We start from the raw sequence: 19,789 nt of genomic DNA, 5'->3' as shown, positions 1-19,789 counted from the left end.
TTTAGAAGTGATTTCAAGTTAGCTTTCCTTTCGCTATGGATTTCAGTTTCATATCTACATTGAATATAATATAGCTTTGTATATTATGGTAGAACCTTGCTAAGTTGCACTGGAACCTGTTTTCAAGCCTACAGTTCACTAAAGCATGAATCATCTAAGCAATATAAATATAGGTAATGTTGCTCTCCCTGTGAGCCAATGGAATGCAAAACACTCTGACCAACCCTCAGAACTCATAATACACCAACAATCAGCTGTATGTTGCTCTATGTCTGGTTTAAGAGCTTGGTCACAGAACAAGGTGGCACTTGTGTTAAGAGTATGTTGTTTCTGGTTTTGTCTCTGGCAATTGTAAATTGGAATGTTTCCAGTTTAGTGAGGGGTGTATGTGAGAGAGCCCGTGTATCTGTGTAATCACAGGGTATCCCAGCCTTGTATTATTAATTTTTACCACTTCTGCACAATGTACTCTCACACCCTTTTGTGATGACTGTTAAAATGACCATGAAAAATACTCTTCCCTGACAAATATGCAAATACAGGTTTGCAGGCTGGGATGCACCTTTTTTCCCCTGGTTTGTGGTACGTTAAGATGTACAGAAAACTTTCTGCACTAGAACACACACTTATGTCTGTGAAAATAAACAAAAATTACTAGTTTGAGTGGACTTAAAATTTAGTTTTGTAGTTTAAGGACAAACTTAAAGGTACAGTACAGGGATTGGCAACCTTTGACGCACGGCCCATCAGGGTAAGATCCTTGGCGGCCTGGGCCAGTTTATCTGCCATGTCCACAGGTTCGGTCGATCACAGCTCCCACTGGCCGCGGTTCGCCACTCCAGGCCAGTGGGGGCTGCGGGAAGCGGTGCAGGCTGAGGGATGTGCTGGCTGCCCTTCCCACAGCCCCCATTGTCTGGAACAGCGAACCGCGGCCAGTGGGAGCCGCAATCCTGATTCTGCGGACACAGCAGGTAAACAAACTGGCCCGGCCTGCCAGGGGCTTACCCTGACAGGCCACGTGCCAAAGGTTGCCGATCCCTGGTATAGTATAAAATTTGTTAAATATATTAATTACAAAGATGAGCTTCAGAACTTGAAAACAAAGACAACTACATTTTTATATCATTGTTATTCTATAGCAATGGTAACGTTTAATGAAGTCTCTAGAAATCAGTTCGTACTGTTCAAAATGCCAATTGCCAATTTTTTTTTTGTCTTCTCTACTCAGGAAAGGTAATTGTAGCCACCAGTAAAGGTGTGTACATCTTGGTGCCATTACCTTTAGAAAGACAAATTCAGGATCTTCTAACCAGCCACAGAGTGGAAGAAGCCCTAGTCTTAGCAAAGGCAGCCCGAAGGAACATTCCAAAAGAGAAATTTCAGGTTTGTCCTACCTTGAACATATGTGAGAATATGTGGAAGTTGGTCCAGTGGTAAAGAAGTAACTGAAGAGTGAGAGCTCTCCAGAGAGAAATCCAATATCTCCTATTCATTGGGTCTGAGGAGTTAGGTATGCTGCTGTGTTGACTCTGGGTTGGAGTGATAATGAGTCAGCAGTATTGAGTACTGCTGCCTGGTTGTCTTCTCTCTACAGTTGTTTCTCAAAGGTGTTAATGGCATCATTAAAAGATGGTGCATGTTCTACCATGCTGATAAAGAGATCGTGTGATATAAAGGTGAGATGGTGAGAGAATGGATAAAAAAGTGAATGATGGGTTGTGCTTTTTACATAGGTTCTCCTTGCCTCCTCATGGTGAAATCATCCCACTTTTTCAGTGTTGTGATTTCTTTGAAATCATGGTCTATAGAGCATATAATTAAAAAACCAATCAAACAAACCCCAAATCTGAGAATAAGTGAAGAGCCACATGGGCATACTTTTTTGTAAAGTATCTGTCCAACTATTTAACACATTAAGATTATAGAACAAGACATTTTGGTTTTAAGGAGAAAAAACAATCGTTTGCTTGGATGTGGATCAGTTTCTTTTGCAATATTTATTATTTAGTTTATGAAATCTATCACTTGGGTAACATTTTCTAGATTTTTTTTTTTTTTTTTTTAAGGCAGCCAGAATGGACCATTGTGGTGATCTAGCCTGACTGCTACATAACAGAGGCCATAGAATTTGCCTGGATTATGGTCTGCTTCAAATCTAATAATTGTGATTGGACTAGAATATAACTCTTTAGAAGAACATCCTTTCTAGATTAAAAAAAGAGATTCCAATGACAGAGAATTCACCACAACCCTTGATAAGTTCCATTGTTAACTACACTCCCTATTAAAAATAAACAAAAATTGCACTTTTTTTCTAGTCTGAGACCTCGAAGGGTCTCAGTTCTTTATGAATACTAATGCCTTACAAACAAGGGCGGATGGAAAACTAAAGCAAAGGTGACCTAACCAAGTGAGGTGATGGCAGTCAGGAATAGAACCCATGGGACTTGACTCAGGCACCTGTTGTAACTCCTGACAAATACAATCGTAGTTACACATATGTATATGTGTGGTTTAGTTGTATATGGATGCGTTTTAAAAAGTGAAATTCAGTGCTGACTTAAGACAATACTTAGTCCTGCCATGAGTTCAGGGGACTGGATTAGATGAGCTCTCAAGATCCCTTCCAGTCCTGTGATTCTGTTATGACTGTTGGTTATCATCACAAGCATTCATGAGGCCGAATCTCAGTTGGAAACTGCCTTTGTTGAGCCATCGAGATGAGTGTATCTGTTCCCTTCCTTCTACATGTGCATGGGCTTCTAAGAGCAGGTCTACACTTAAAATTCTGAGCTGCAGGCTTTGTTGAAGACACTACTATGCCAATGGGAGAGCTGCTTCTGTCGATGCAGTTAATCTACTTCCATGAAAATCAGTAGTTGTTGATGGGAGAAGACTTCCTATTGATACAGTGCTATCTCCACCGGGGATTAGCTCAGTATAACTTGCTCAGGGGTGTGTAGTTCATAGTGTAGATCTGTCCTAGATGACAAAGTGGAGTAAATATAGTAATAAACACTGTTTTAGTGGAAGCCCAAATATACAGAGAAATAGCATGAAGTCACCACAAATGTGTTAAAAGAACATAGTTCTTACAAAATAAGCTTAACGTGCTCAAGAAATTAAAATATAATAAAACATTGACCCAATAAATGAATCTGATTGAAATAAGATGTATTTTTATCCAAGTAAATGACATTTTTAAACTTGTAGAAATATATCATTGTTCCAAAGCATCATTAATCATCTTTCTCTGACTTCCTTCTCTTTGAGGCCTTCTTTGGTCAGTATAATGACATTTAACAATGAGTTTTTCTCAATAGTGTGGGAGCATCTGTAATTCAGTGGGCAGGTTAATGACAGAAAGTCAAGGGAGGTGTCTTTTTTGTTTGTTTTTTGTTTTAAAAAAAATGCAGAATTATAATTTTAATGATGTCACCCTCTGCAGCAAGGCAGTGGGGGAATTACTGTTCTTCTAGGTCGTCCAGTTGGTGGAAACTGATAATACAGTGTTATTGGAAATGGGTTGAGTTTGGTAGCATTTTGAAAGCCCTTTCTCCCAGGAACGTAATGGTAACGAACATGGCAAATCTCAAACAATTATGTAAATGTAGTCAAGAAAATGTTGAAAATCAACTTTTTTTTTCCAGTGTACTTTAACACAGACATGTCAAATATGCAGCCCTCACAAAGTTAATTTTCGGCTTTCAACTAACGGTACTGTTATAAGTTAATGCTCAGAATGTGATACCTGATTAATTTTTTTTTATGTTACAGATTGTTGTAAATGGAAGGAGTGCTTCAAGTTGATTTGTCTTCACTGGCAAAAAAAGAAGCAATTCAGTGGTATTGATTATATATTTGGGAGGAATTTTGAAAAGGAAATTGGGTTTTTAAAAGGTTGCCAGTTCCCTTTTGTGCACTTGGTTTAGATGAAGCCCCAGAACATGAAAACAGAGTGATGAAAGCTGTTGAGAGATTGGTGGAGTATGACACAGCATCCATATGCTCTTTTTTCCCTTCCTCCCCCCCAAAACTCAACTGAATTTTGAACAAAACTTTAAGCATAGCAGAAGTAACCATTCACCATTTAAACCAGTGGTGGGCAGGCCGCAGGTTGCCCACCGCTGATAAATGCCAGGAAGGGGCAATTTTAAAGGTACAAGATGTACTTACTCTTACTGGCAACCTATTCGCATATAATTGATTGGAGCTCATTAATGTCGAGATGGAAGACGTCTTCAATAGTGAGATGAATGGCTACTTTAGGTCATGACTTTGCTGGAGCCTTGGTAATTCTTTGGGTTTTGAGGACTTCATATGTCTATAGGCTCCAGGTAAGAACAGGCTAAAGCTGTGCTTAAATGCAAAGATCAAAGTCAGAGCGAAGTTGGTCAGAGCTAAATGCAGACAGATCACTGTTTTGCTCATGTCCTAGTTGCGTCCTAATCTCAGTGTGGTGCTGATCTGTATGAGACTTTGGGGAAGTACAAGTTCTTCATGGTACCACAATATATGTTCTAATGTGATGGAACAAGGCATGACGCTGTATAAAAGAGAGGTGACCGTGTTTCCAGTAGTGTATCATCATTGATATATCACCACTGTTGCACAGTTGTGATAAATCAGGTAAGGTATCATTGGAAAAGTTATAGTTTTCTAAGAATATTATCCTGCTTATATGCATGTCATTGTATATGAAGTTATGAAACTTTGCTATGTATTTGTATCTCAAACCTGTTGTGTTTTTGGGTAACACCCCCAAAACAGATTTATATCAAGGCTAACCAGCCTGCTTGGCCTATTAAGAACAATCAGCTCTTCCAGGGGCTCCTCCTGTGGCCTCTTCAGGCAGCGCATAGGCAATGCTTACCTCATGTCTCAGCAAGGCACATGTGACCCAGGACTCCATGTTTTGCCATTAAACTTCTCATGTACCTGGACCAAGAGTATAAATTGCAGACTGTGACACTCGTTTGTCTCTTTCCTGCTACACATTTTTCAATTATGATGTCTAACAAAGAAGAGCTTAGAGCAATGACAGAAGACCCTAATGTTTGGGATGAACCAGAGAGACTTATTAAAAACTGGCAGATTTAACATCACTACTATTTTCTTGATCGACAAACTCTGAAATCAACTGTATTGTATACGATTCATTTTAACCTCTGAATAACTCTTCCTTTTTCTTTAATAAAGCTTTAGTTTTTAATTACTAAAGGTTTGGCTGCCAGTATGCTTTTTAGGTAAGATCTGAAATATATTCTGACCAGGGATGTCTGTGTGGTTTTTGGATCTGGAAGAACCTAATATATGTGATTTTGGGGTTCTAATAATTTATTGCAGAAGTCTAGTTTGACTGGGTGTTGCATGAGGGGCTAGAGTCCCTGAAAGGGATTGTCTTTGGCTTCATAATAACTAGTATAGTATTTTGACTTGGTGAAATCTTATGATAGAATATACCACCAGGTTGGGGTACATGCCCTACTTTCTGGCATCCTGACCTAGGACTGGCACTCTTAGCTGTGTCACCTACCAGGCAGCATGATAACGAGCATATGTGCAAGACAAAAGGCAATCCAGTGCATGCGGGGCATGGTATTCCCAAGCCAGCATCTCCTGACAATGCGACCCAGTGCCTTATGCCAGAAGAGGCCTTTTAGCATAGAAATCATAGTTGGAATGGCTGAGGGACAAGCTCTCAGCAAACCAGAAACTTGTAACACCTGCCTGAATTTGGTTGAACGCTGAATTATGAGGCTACAGAGAAAATACTGGACCCACGTTGAAGTCCACCTCATGTTTGACATGTATGCAGAAGAATCAATTTAAAATCTTACCAAAAAGAAGACTCCATAGCATTGCACCTGTCTAATACAAAATTGTTGATTCCACAAACATCCCCAATGTTGCAATGAAGAAGCTACTGTCTCATACTCGCACAAAGGATCTTGCAGGAAAAATGCTCCAGCATGTAAAGAATTGCACGAGGGTTTTTATTGTCGCATAGAATAATGAAGCTGCTGCCTCATGCTGTTCAGTGGAGTTTCTTAGTAGTTCCCATGAGTAGGCTGCCATTAGAATTTTCTTGCATGCCATCAGTGTCACAAAGAGAAGTGCTACTAAACTCAATTTTTGCACAAGACACAGATGTTCTAGTGCTCTCTGTGGGATGCTGCAGAAGACTTTCACAAGATTGTTTTTGTGCCTACTACTGGAGAATAGAATCGCTGTATATCCCTAAATGTTTCTATCACAAACTATTAAAAGTCACTGCGCTACCATGTTTCCACACCCTTTCAGGATGTGACATTACTGTAACATGAGCTGAAAAGATAATTTTATCTTACTGGAAAGCATTTAATTCAACCTCGAAAGTATCTCTCCTAGCTCTGAATGACTGAGACAGTCACTGGTGAGGTCAAATGCATTGGAGGCATTCATGTGTGGAGTTTACTGTTTGAAGACAAACATGACACTGGCAGATCTACGTTGGTGGATACTTTCCAAGAAGCAGACAAATAGAGAGAACTTGTCACCAATGAGGGGTGTATTTACCTGCTATTAAAAGGGTAAATTTTCAATCAGTGCGATGGCTCCAAGATAATTAAGCACATCCCAAACTACCTTCCCTTCAGGCCTGGATAGGTCTTGGAAGTTGGATTGATCACAGCAGTTGTGTGAATTACCAGGCACTCCCAAATCAATCCTTCTGATGATCAAATACCCGTGTGCAAAGACCAGATGCTCACCACCTTTCAAATGTTTGGCCAGCAGCCTGCCTTGTGCGGAGATATGCGAATATGGCATGAACGAGGATTAGGGTGACAGCATGTCTAGTAATGTTGCCCTAGAATGATAGCCTTGATATGGTAGGACTGAAAACATTTATTCATCAAAGTTAACTTCCCTAGGACTACCAAAGACCATTCTTTTTATGTAAGCAATACATCCCTGTGTTAAAATATAAACTCTCAAATAATATATATATATATATATAAAATAAAAATTATAGATTTGATGTTTGGAACAGTTATGTTTGTGGGAGAAAGCCCTTTCTAACGATACCCACTTGACCCATTTCTGACAAATTGTTTTGTCAGAATTTCCACCAACAGGAGGACAGGGAGCTGGTGGGCAGGAAAAGGCAGCGATTCTCCTCTCCTCCTGCTGCTATGCTATAGAGGGTAAAACCACTGAAATTATGATTCTGTTGATTTTTGTGAGTCCAGTGACATCTTCCTTGCCTTTCTGTTACTAACTTGCCCAGGGAATAAGATTGTAATACATTAAGTTCCCAAACTACAACTTAAGTGCTATGTCAGTGTTAAGCTTTGAAGGTGACTTGTGAAATTTTTAAAAAATGAAAAGATCATAATCTCATTTTAATGATGCATAAGAAATCCTGGATGGCTTTTGTCTACCTCCCTTTTTATTTTTACTTTAAAACATTTAGGTATTTTCTAGAAAATTATGTGGCATACGGAGAACTTATGTAATAACTTCACAAACAAATGAAGTTTGACAAACTGAAAGGGAATTTTAATCATGGCTTTATACATGGCTTTGATAAGTCTAGTACCCAATGAATAGGTGGGAGAAAGATGTCTTAGATCAACAGTCTACAAATATTTGAGATGGCTGAGAAGTATTACAGGGAAGACCAGACTTCTAATTCCCAATATATCGGAGGTACAAAATAGGCAGGAAAAAAAATCAAGCTCTTCTTCAAATCATAAAGAAGCAAACCAAGACTGGTACCCCGAGGACAATGTCACGTTATATTTAACACTTTTCCATGCCATGAGGCTAGATAACTTCCCCTGTACTACTTTCATTTAAGTTATATGGATGAAGTATGGGAAAGACCATATCACACTCTGTTCATGCCACATATTTAACTGCAATCCATTATTTAAAAATAAAGATGATTCAAGACTTCTGCAGCTGAAAGTTTTTCTCAAGTTGTACATTTTTACAGTTTTTTAGAATAAATCTTCTGTTCCTCCGTACTTTATGTAAGATAACAGCAATCTTCTCCAAGATTTACCAAATTATTCCACGTAGGCATCTCAAACACTTCAGTACATGCAAGCAAATGTGACTTTCACAGTTGTCCAGACATCTGAAGAAAGTGTTGGAATTTATCCACTGCTTTGTCTAATACAGTTCAGTTCAAATTTTAAAAATTGTCCCAAAATTGCAATGAAAGTACATTAAATATGGGTAAAATCAGACGCTCAAGAAACCATTTCTATTTCCCCTAATTGTTAGCATGGAGACAGCCAATTACCTTGAAGTTGTTGCTTAAATCTCGAGTACGCTACGTAGAATAACTGTTACCATAAGGTATCAACACGGTGTGCATGTATGAAAACAACTGATATCCTTGCCCAGACTTGACCTGTATCCCTTTAGTTTTTTCAGGGTGAGAAGAACTTTTATAGTTAATTCTTTCTTCATATTCTGGACCCTGGGTTTTGGGCTTTTTTTATTGCAACATTGCTCACATGTGTTGTACCCTTCCATTTTAACAGAATTGTCTTCCAAAAATTCCTTCAGACTCAGGCTAGCGCTCTCAGCCTTGGCTTCTGGCCATGGGTTATTTAAAGATCAGACTCCAGCTTTTCAAAGGGATCACAAACCTGTTTTCCCAAAACCATTTGAAAGATTAACATCACAAAGAAAATAAAGAAATTTATTTATGCTATGTTCACAAATGGGATTCCAATTCTACAGCTGAAGTAGAATCCCCAAATAAATGGGTTAGTCTTGTCATGTATAGCTGACATGTGGTGTTTAGTGTATAAAGAAGGCTGCATCCTTCCCCTCATTAAGAAATGCTTTCCTAATCTGTTGCTTTTCCTTTCAGTTCTGAGTAAGGGCATCAGGTCAAGAAATCAAGATTTTCCTTCCTATGCAGAACATTTTTTGTAACTGCTCTTAAAGACCTTGTCCTTTTTTTTTTTTTTACTGTTTATATAATTTAAATGTTCATTAAAATGTTAGATGTTTCCATGATGACAGAACAATATCCTAATATAAAAGCTTAACTATATTTACGTAAAATTTTGTCTCAGGTCATTGTGGACCAGTTTTTATGAAAAAGGAAAAGGAAGCAAGCAAATGTATGAAAGATTGCAATTGCATTTTTTTCTAAATTCTTTAAAAATCTTAACATATAGTCTAATAGGAATTAGTGTCATTTTCCAATAGGGAGTCTTACCAATTGGAATAACTTTACTGAAGCCAAAAAGGAGAAATTATTCCAAGTTTAGCCCACCAGATGTAGTAAGATAAGAGGTAAATCATCAGTAGATTTTTCGTTTGGGCATTTGAGACATAATTTTTCCACACAATCCCTTCCCTCAAAATAACCAACCACATATCTTTTGGCTTCATCCTACTTAGATAATACAGCTGTCAAATCACCCAATGCTGGATTATTGTGTGATAGCTACTGTTTAAGACCTTAAAATAGAACAAGCTGCTGTGTTCTCTCTCTAACTTTGGAAACTTCTACTTGACTAAGGAGCCAAGATGATGATGATGAATTTGGGTTGATGTGTGTACTATGCTGAGAGGTTTCTCCTTCGATTTTATAAGGAATGTGTTTCTCATTTTTTTTGTGGGGGGGGAAAGTTGACTTGACAGTTGATATGGACCCAGTCTCTGCATAGCAATGACCAGAACCAATATCCACTTCCATTCTGTAACAGCATATAGAATTTTGCCTCAAGAATGACTTCAAGAAAAGTAAATTTTTGCCTACTCACTAATCTGATTGTACTAATCAACCACTCCTTTAATCCACAAATTTAGATTTCTAGCTTTAGTGTTACTCCTAAATTCTAATTTCAAATGTTTTTTCCTTTATTTGAATGTTTCTCCAAACTTCCATTTCATTTTTTAGGCTCATTATCTTTATAGTTCTTAGTCTTCTGAAAAGATTAAAAGGGCTTCTGTGTTTAACAAGTCTGAAAACAAACTTGATACATTGTTTTAATGCTTTTAATATGAATAAAGCCAACTATCCACAAGGAAAAACTTCTTTCCAGAACTGATTCCTCAGTAAGACGTTCATGGTGAGATGAGGCTGGGATAACCGAAGTGCTGATTTCTCACCTATTTGCAAGGTTAATTAGCATCATAATTTTATTTAAAAAAAATAGTATAAACAAGCAAAGTATGATGAGGAAAGTTTAGAAGAAAGGGACTCTCTCAAATGGCCTCATTCTAAATAGATACAAGCATCCACTTTTCCCAGGAAGAACACGTCCAAACAAAGTCTATAGATGAATTTTAAAAATTAGTTGAAAACACTGATAAGGAAACAAGAAGTCAGTCTGTAAAGTTTCCACCCTCCTCATTCAGTAACATCAAAATAAAGTTTAAATGGAAGGTAAGTCATCTTGGAACAACTGGCTTCTTCTACAGTGTAGCCTTTTGAAAATTTTATCAAAGAGCTGACGTTTGGAAGCAGCAGCAACCTTTCCACTCTTTGATTATCTGTCATTGCCACAGTCAAAGTACCTGTTTAGTTTTGCACAAGAGGCCCTGCTGGGAAAGAAATTCGTAGGAAAATTCAGTTTAAAAGGAGTATTTTCCTCATCCCTTTATAAAACTTTTTACTAGCAATATTACCAAATTTTGCACCAAGTATATTTTCTCTTCTCCCTCTAGAATACCCAGCACTCGCTTTCTTGGCATGTTTGATTTTTTTTTTTCCAGCATTTTGATCTTCCTTTCCATTCTTTGAACTTTAAGCATACAAACTGCAAATTCTTTTTTCTTTCAAAAGTGTTTTTTCCAACTTCTTGTTTTAGCCTTGCTGTCCATTTCCACCTTGCTATCTTAAGAAAGAGGCTAATTTAATGTTGGTCATTTTATGATGGCAGACATCAAGGGAATCTGTTAGTAGCATCTCCTACTTGCCATTGTGGTTGGACAGAGAAGAGGCAGACAAGGCCACTTGTTCCTACACACTAGGAGCTGGTACCCTCTGTTTAAAATGCATTTCTTCTTTGTGGTCATTCTTTTTTCTGTGTTGATTTATCAATGATGATAGCCATATTGCCCAAAGACCATGTCTAAACAAGTCTTGGGACAAAAAGTGACTGTTTCTACCATTGCTGAGAACAGGCTCTGTCCCCTGACATAAATGTGTCACCCAGTTTCAAAAAAAAAATCAAATGCATTGCACTTTATACATGACTATGAACATGTTTTGCTGGACCACTCAAATGTAAGCTTTGTTTTAGGAATGTTTCCGGTGCACATTCCTTTGCCTGAATAATTCTTTATTCTTTGTACAATATAATTTTACCAAATATTAAAATCACCTGTAGACATATAAATATGAAATGTAGCTTAAATGGTCATTTTCCTGGAAGTTAGTAACTTCTTTGAAAATATACAGACTTAGCAAAGGTTGGGAAACACATTCTTCTCTGTAATGGTTACAGTATTTTGATTCCGTAGGACAGGTGAATTGTTATTCAAACAATTGCAAGTACAGCAGCCTGTTCTCTTACTATTCTGTGCTGTCCTCTGGCTATTTTGTTTGACCTATTTAAAGTATAGCAGTCTATTTTAAATATCCAGTTTTTCACCTCATTTTTATTTAGTCTTAGTAAATTTGTCCTTGTCTGTTGTAGTTGCAAAGAGCAAGAGTGTCTGTTCCTTTAGGTTCACATAAGGAAAAGTAATGTGGAATATTCTTATAAGGTCCTTACAAAATACATCCACAAAACAAAGAAGGTAGGAGAAAAGAAGCATGTGGGGTAACTTATTCTGTAGCAGGTTGTATTTTGATGCCTCTTTAAAAAAAATAACAGGTACTATAATATGCAGTTTTCAGCAGCTGGAAAAAGGCTTGATGATAGAGAGAGAGCAGCTGCTTGCTTTTTGTATTTTTCCAGAAATAAATGTAGAGCCAATAGTGTTAAAATAGCTAGCTAAATAAATAAAATTGCTGTGAAATTAACATTTATATTACGATGGGTTTTTTGAGTGACATGAGTACACTTTTTGTTGGTGTTGATCTTCACTGGTATCACTAGTCAGTTGATAATCTTCATTGTGCCTTGGTATTCCAAGATTTATATTCTGGTTCATACATGCCCTCAGTTCTAGGGATACCTGAAATACAGCGCTATGGAGAGGCTCAATGGCATGGTGGAAAAATGACTTCTGAAACTGAGTCTTCTTGCCTTTGTTAGTCACTGTTAATTTACAAACCTTTGTGTTCTAAATGGTCTTCCAGAATGAATAAACTCTCCCCTTTACTGGGTTCACTGAGTGCATGAGCCTTGGCAAGTCAGTCAAATATTCCATTATAACCAAAGTAGATAAAAATTGTTCTTAAAAGTTTTCTAATATAAATTAAATACATTTTTCTTTATAATAAACATGTTTAAAATTGAACTTGAAATTGTTAGCCTGTGTTAAGGCCTAAATTTACTATAAGCTATTTAAAATAATTTAAATAAAAATATGCTGCATAAATGAGCCTTCAAATTTTAATGAATTAAAGGCTGCTGCTTTTTTAGTTATACAGAATCTGGGGGGGAAATTTCTTTAAGTTCTTAGGTCGACTCAAGCTTTATATATGTCACAATGTCTTGTATTCCATTAAGTATATATTTACTGTCTTGGCAATGGAGTAAATGCTGTCTTTTTGCAGGTATAGGAACTTTCTGTTGTGCAGAAAAGCTTTTGACCTAAATTACTGTATATACGCGATCATAAGCCGGTTAATGTATAAGCGGACCCTCCCCCCAAGATGGATAAGTAAAAATGGAAAAAGTTTTTATAACCCATTCATAAGCCTGCCCTATAATTTAGGGGTCAGCAAACTTTGGCTCCCAGGTCATTAGGATAAGCTGCTGGCGGGCTGAGATGGTTTGTTTACTTTAAGCATCTGCAGGCACAGAGGTAAACCTAAATAAAGAAAGTGTCCCAGCCCAGGTACTTACCCTGATGGGCTGGGACAGCAACTGGTGGGGAAATTTTTTGTGAGGGAGAAGCTGGGAGTCAGGGAAATAATCCCTGTGACCACCCTTCACATGACCCCAGTCCGGGACCCCCGCACTCTTCCCTTCCCACCTTATCTGGGGAGGGCATAGGGAGGATGTCTCTGACCTGGCTGGAGCAGCTCCAGTGGCTCCAGACCAGGCGTCGTGGCCACAGCCTGCCAGCCCCAGTGCTGCAACTGCTTTGGAGGCTGGGGGAGAGCAGCGTGGCCAGAAGCGAAGATACTCTGGCCCCTCCTCTTCCCTTTTGGCTGTGCTGCCTCTCGTTGCTAACTCTGTTTGGGAGAGGGGCTGTGTCCCACCTCTCCCTCTCTATACCTGTTCATAAGCCAACCTCCTCTGGTGCTTCCCTTTTTTACTAAAAAAAAATTGTCTTATGAATGAGTATATACATAACTTTTGCTTTAACTTTTTCTAGCAAGTGTATAGAGAAAAAAAAATTTTGAACTAGTTAGCTTGAAGTTGAGACACAGATTGGAAGAAGAAAACAAGTTTTCTTGCTTTTTCAACTCCCAATCTAAGAATAAAAAACAGGTTGGGGAGAAAATGGATCTGCTAGTTCTCAGAGGACATGGGGCCAGATTTTCAAAGGGTTTAAGCATCTACAGATGCAGGCAGGTCTCCAGTGGGATTTTCAAACCCCCTTAGCAGGATAGATGTTTAACTACCATTGATTTCAATGGCAGTTGGGTACCTTGCCTTGCTTGGGCACCTTTGAGAATCCCATTAGGCTCTGGTCTGCATCTTTAGGCACTTGAATACCTTTGAAAAATCATGCCCACGGTGACCAGAAACAAGCTATCAATTCACTATTTACAGCCTTTGCTTAATAAACCAGTGTTAAATTGAAATTTGATACTTTATGTATCTAGTACACCTAATTTTAAAATGTTTTTAATATATTTTAACTGAATTCCAGTTTCTGTTCAAATATCGCTTGACACAAATTGAGAGTAAAAAAAAAAATTTTTACCTAGTAAATAAGAAATGCATCATCCACCATTGTCTATCATAAAAAATATAAAAATTAAGACTTTGAATATATGTGTGTTAAGGATATAACTGTTTAAATGTATAGGGATAGTATACCCTCTCAGTTAGCAAAAAATACCGAATTTGGTTGTAAATCAACTTTTAATAGTTATATCAACCAGTGAGAATGAATCTTGCTTTAGGAAAATAACTGAGAAGTTGCATATACAAAATACAATTTATATCAATGTAAATCAAAGTTTCTTGTTTGCTGATTTAGATCATGATTAAAGTCGGTTACTTAAAATCACTTTGTAAATCAATCCACCCTGCCGTAGGCCTCCGATTCTTGTGCAGTATCTTTCTGCATGCAATAGATTGTTGAGGAATACCACAATTTTCCTAGCTACTTCAGTTGAAAATTGGAGCTGTTAGCACTGTGTGTGTTGACAGCTTTCATAACACTGTTTAGAGCTTTGTGTGTAAAAAATCAATTTATATCAATGAAGCTGGCAGATTATCATAATTGTAGATGCTCCTGGAAACAAGAGGAACCAGCATCATGTGACCACCAGCAGGTGTGCTGCAGACTGCAATTTGAGAAGTATATTTGTCTCTGTATTGTCAGTAATACAGATACTTCTGTTAATACAGGGGTACCTAAAACATTGCATATACATTTATCTAGTGACCACTAACTCAACATTTACCTTAAAATATACTGGTCAGTTTCACCTCTGCTTTTATAGGTGGGGATGGGTTAATTTAAATAAATGCTTTTTCTCTGTTTGAAAGTGTATGCCAAATATGTAAAAATCTTGAAAATAAAACTTCAGAAGGAAAGTTAAAATAGAAACACTAGAAGACCCTTAGTTTTTTAACACCTTCTAGTTATAAGGTCTGACTCTTCCTACCTGTCTGCATGCACTCTTCCTTTTTTTTTTCTTCCCCCTTTTAAGTAGGGCTGTTGATTAATCGCATGAGTTAACGGCTATTAACTCAAAAGAAATTAATCACAATTAACCTCACTGTTAAACAATAGAATACTAATTGAAATTTATTAAATATTTTTGGATGTTTTTCTACATTTTCAAGTATATTGATTTCTATTACAACACAGAATACAAAGTGTACAGTGCTCACTTTGTATTTTTTATTACAAATTTTCACTGTAAAAATGATAAAAGAAATATTTTTCAATTCACCTCATACAAGTGTGCAATTTCGTGAAAGTGTAATATACAAATGTAGGTTTTTTATTGTTTACTTAGCTGCACTCAAAAACAAAAGTGTCAAATTTTAGAGCCTGCAAGTCAACTCAGTCCTACTTCTTGTTCAGCCAATCCTAAAACAAACTAGTTTGTTTACATTTATGGGAGATAATGCTGCCTGCTTCTTAGTTGCAATGTCACCTGAAAGTGAGAACAGGTGTTCACATGGCACTTCTGTAGCCAGCACTGCAAGCTATTAAAGTGCCAGATATGCTAAACATTCATATACCTCTTCATGGTTTGACCACCATTTCAGAGGACATGCTTCCATGCTAATGATGCTTGTTAAAAAAAAAAAAAAATGCATTGATTTTGTGACTGAACTCCTTGGGGGAGATTTGCATGTCTCCTGTTCTGTTTACCCGCGTTCTGCCGTATATTTCATATTGTTCCATTTTCAGATGATGACCCAGCACATGTTGGTTTTAAGAATGCTTTCACATCAGATTTAACAAAGCATAGAAGGTACCAATGTGAGATTTCTAAAAATAGATATAGCACTCAACGCAAGGTTTAAGAATCTGAAGTGCCGTCCAAAATCTGAGAGGGACGAGGTGTGGCACATGCTTTCAGAAGTCTTAAAAGAGCAACACTCAGATGCGGAAACTACAGGACTCAAACCATCAAACGGAAAATCAACCTGCTGGTGACATTTGACTCAGATGATTAAAGTGAACATGGGTTGATCCACTCTGCTTTGGATCATTATCGAGCAGAACCAGTCACCACTATGGATGCATGTCCTTTGAAATGGTGGTTGAAGCATGAAGGGACATGAATCTTTAGCGCGTGTGGCACATAAATATCCTGCAGTGCTGGCTACAGTAATATTAACACCTGTTCTCACTTTCTGATGACATTGTAAACAAGAAGCAGGCAGTATTATCTCCTGCAAATTGTAACCAAACTTGTTTATCTGAGCAATAGGTTGAAGTAGGACTGAGTGGACTTGTAGGCGCTAAAGTTTTACATTGATTTGTTTTTTAACACAGTTATTTTTGTTCATAATTCTACGTTTATAAGTTCAACTTTTATAATAGAGATTGCACCACCTAATACAAGTACTGTAAATTGAAAAATACTACTTATTTATTTTTACAGTGCAAATATTTGTAATAAAAAATAAAGTGAACACTACACTTTGTATTCTGTGTTGTAATTGAAATAAATATATTTGAAACTGTAGAAAATATTTAAATGCTATATTGTTTAACACCATGATTAATCACAATTAATTTTTTTAATCGCTAGACAGACCTATTTTAAATTTTCAGGACAAGTCAGGGTATATGATATCTTAAGAGTCTGATGCCAAATGGTGTAGTGAGCAGTTAAATTTGTCAATCTGGATTTGTGTTCAGGAGTCTTGACTAAAATATTCAGAAATTTCATGTAGGAAGTATTTTCAAAATTATCTTTGTTATTGAGTAAACCTGATTTAAAATGCATAAGCTGAGGGTTTTGTATCATGTGCAATAATTCAGAAGCACAGTTCTATATCGTGCATTGAATGCTGTGTGAAGTTAACTATTGCAGTAATTATAGTTTTTGAAGAGTCATTTACACTAACAAACCTTTTTCCCCATCTTTCAGATAATGTACAAACGAATCTTGCAGCAAGCAGGTTTTATACACTTTGCACAGCTTCAGTTCCTAGAAGCAAAAGAACTCTTCAGGTAATTCTGTGTGTTCACAAAATGAAAAACACTCATGTTAATCATCTTTAAACAAGGTTGCATGCTTGAATTTAAAGGCATTTCGTAGGAATATTTTATGATGCAAGTGTAATACTGCTGTGGTAGAAATGGCTATAGTTGAAGAGGACCAAAATAATTTTGGAACAGCTTAATGACTGGATGAAGGGTAACCCATAATGTGTTAACTTCATATTTTTGTACCATAACTATAATTGACATTAAGTGCTAGGGCCCTGATCCTGTAATCTAATCTCCACTGTGCCCATGTGGAGACCCACTAATTTCATGCCCATGCAGATCAGCTTCCAAGATCAGGGTCTGATGTAGTGTTTGTTCTACTTTCTTAAATCTATTAAAACTGCAAAATATGGCACAGTGTCCACTTAAAATACTTAAATTGTTGGGCAGGAGGGAGTGGAAGGGGAGATGTGTTAGTGCTCTTCAATTGAGTAATTAGGAAGCAGTAACATTTCTGCATTAAGGTAAAATCAGTTGTAGGTTATACTGACGATACATAACTGCACTGTCAAATTTTTCTATTAAGCTCTTCTTTATATTCAGATTTGCCTTCTTAAACAGTGTTTGGTCTCTTCCACAAGATCTGCTTGCCATTTTTAAAAATCGCTACAAATCTTCCTGACTTTACTGTGACTTTGAAACAAAATGGCTGCTGACAGTCTTGTTGCTCTGTTCTCATTCTATAAGTGTGGTTAAAAATGATGCTGCTCAGCCTGTTGGCTATTTTTGTTTTGTTGTTTCTGCTGTCAGTGTCTCCTACATTTCTGTGACGCATAGGCTGTTCCCCTCTTTTTGTAATCCTGGAGACTATTCACTGTTGCAATGAAGTCCTGGCTGTCCCCACCCCTTCTTTGGCTTCGCACCAGAAATCATTCAAAAGCTGTGTAGAAACTCCTGAAATAATAATTGTAAAACCTTAATACCAACCAGTGAGTTGTGTATAGAATGCTAACTGCCCTACAACTGTAGTAAAAATAAAATAAAATAAAAAATTAAATGTTGTCCTTTGGCTAATGAACCCATGCCAAGGAGAATAGACTTGTGAGAAATGCTATTACAAAAAAGGAAATAAATGGGAAAGAAATTTCCCAACGTGCAACAAATGTTCATAGAGTTTTGTGATGTGTGGGGAATAGTGAACATTTAGCAGGGAAGGATAAAGAAAGAGTGAAAAAGAGAAGTCTCCTGAGGAAAATAAATGCCTAAACAGATGGCTTACTTAGCTCCTGAATCAGAGCAGTGCTCTGTACGTGAAGTGGCATTTATAGGCTCTGCAGAGTGCAAATTCTATCCTGACTGTTCAATCTCCCTATCTTTGCTGTGCTGGGCTCGGAGTTCAGACTTAGAGCAGCATGTTGGGACACCCTTTCCCCAGCTATGCAGAAAAGCTCAACTAGGAGTTGCTGAGCACTTCAGGGAGAGAATCTAAGGACAAGGAGGACTCCATCAGGCCAACTCATATGTAAGTCCCTGGCCAGAAGAGATGCAGAACACTCCCAATATGAAGAGTGTTGTCAGCCCCTTGTGAGGAAAGAAAGCAGGGCTGCTAAATAGTTCTTTTCTCCCCAAGATTAATTGAAGGCTTCTTGCGAGGAGACTCCCATAAACAGTGAGACTAGCACCCAGAAGGAGAGGACACTGGAAAAAGGCAAATACAGTGTCCATATTTAAAAAAGGGAAGAAAGAGAACCCGAGGAACTACAGATCGGTCAGCCTCAGGTCAGTCCCTGGCAAAATCATGTAGCAGGTCCTCAAATAATCCATTTTTGAAGCACTTGGAGGAGAGGAAGGTGATCAGGAACAGTCGGCATGGATTCACAAAGGGCAAATCATGCCTGACCAACCTGATTGTCTTCTACGATGAGATAAGGGGATATGGAGAAAGTGGTGGATGTGATATAGCTTGACTGTAGCAGAGCTTTTGATACAGTCTCCAACAGTATTCTTACCAGCAAGTTAAAGAGTATGGATTGGATGAATGGACTATAAAGTGAATAGAAAGCTGGCTAGATTGTCAGGCTCAGCGGGTAGAGATTAACGGCTTGATGTCTAGTTGGCAGCTGGTATCAAGCTGAGTGCCCCAGGGGTCAGTCCTGGGGCCAGTTTTGTTCAACATCTTTATTAATTATCTGGATGATGGGATGAATTGCACCCTCAAGAAGTTAGCAGATGACACTACGCTGGGGGGAGAGGTAGATACACTGGAGGGTAGGGATAGGATATAGTGTTTCCTAGACAAATTGGAGGATTAGGCCAAAAGAGATCTGATGAGGTTCAACAAGGACAAGTGCAGAGTCCTGCACTTAAGAAGGAAGAATCCCGTGCACCACTATAGGCTGGGGACCAACTGGCTAAGCAGCAGTTCCCCAGAAAAAGACCTGGGGGTTACAATGGATGAGAAGCTGGATATGAGTCAGCATTGTGCCCTTGTTGCCAAGAAGGCCAACAGCATATTAGGCTGCATCAATAGGAGCGTTGCCAGCAAATCGAGGGACGTGATTATTCCCCTCTATTTGGCACCAGTGAGGCCACACCTGGAGTATTTTGTCCAGTTTTGGTCCCCCCATTACAGAAGGGATGTGGACAAATTGGAGAGAGTCCAGCAGAGGGCAACGAAAATGATTTAGGGCGTGGGGGCACAAGACTTACAAGGACAGGCTGAGGGGACTGGGGTTATTTAGTCTGCAGAAAAGAAGAATGAGGGGGGATTTGATAGCAGCCTTCAACTACCTGAAGGGGGATTCCAAAGAGGATGGAGCTCGGCTGTTCTCAGTGGTGGCAGATGACAGAAAAAGAA

At 38.1% G+C, this 19,789-nt stretch overlaps 1 protein-coding gene across 2 annotated transcripts in view; it reads left to right on the top strand.

Moving 5' to 3' along the window:
• TGFBRAP1 (transforming growth factor beta receptor associated protein 1) overlaps positions 1–19,789 on the top strand; it is a 61,137-nt gene that overhangs the window by 21,277 nt on the left and 20,071 nt on the right. For both annotated transcript variants that reach the window (XM_050921783.1, XM_050921777.1), the window contains exons 4-5: positions 1,229–1,383; positions 16,871–16,953. In XM_050921783.1, the coding sequence (XP_050777740.1) occupies positions 1,229–1,383; positions 16,871–16,953 (238 nt within the window). The remainder of the gene's footprint in view (positions 1–1,228; positions 1,384–16,870; positions 16,954–19,789) is intronic.

Source organism: Gopherus flavomarginatus, chromosome 1, assembly GCF_025201925.1.
Source record: "Gopherus flavomarginatus isolate rGopFla2 chromosome 1, rGopFla2.mat.asm, whole genome shotgun sequence".
NCBI classification, from domain to species: Eukaryota; Metazoa; Chordata; order Testudines; family Testudinidae; genus Gopherus; species Gopherus flavomarginatus.
The sequence above is the reverse complement of the archived record's forward strand: the minus strand, read 5'-3'. Positions and strand labels throughout refer to the sequence as shown.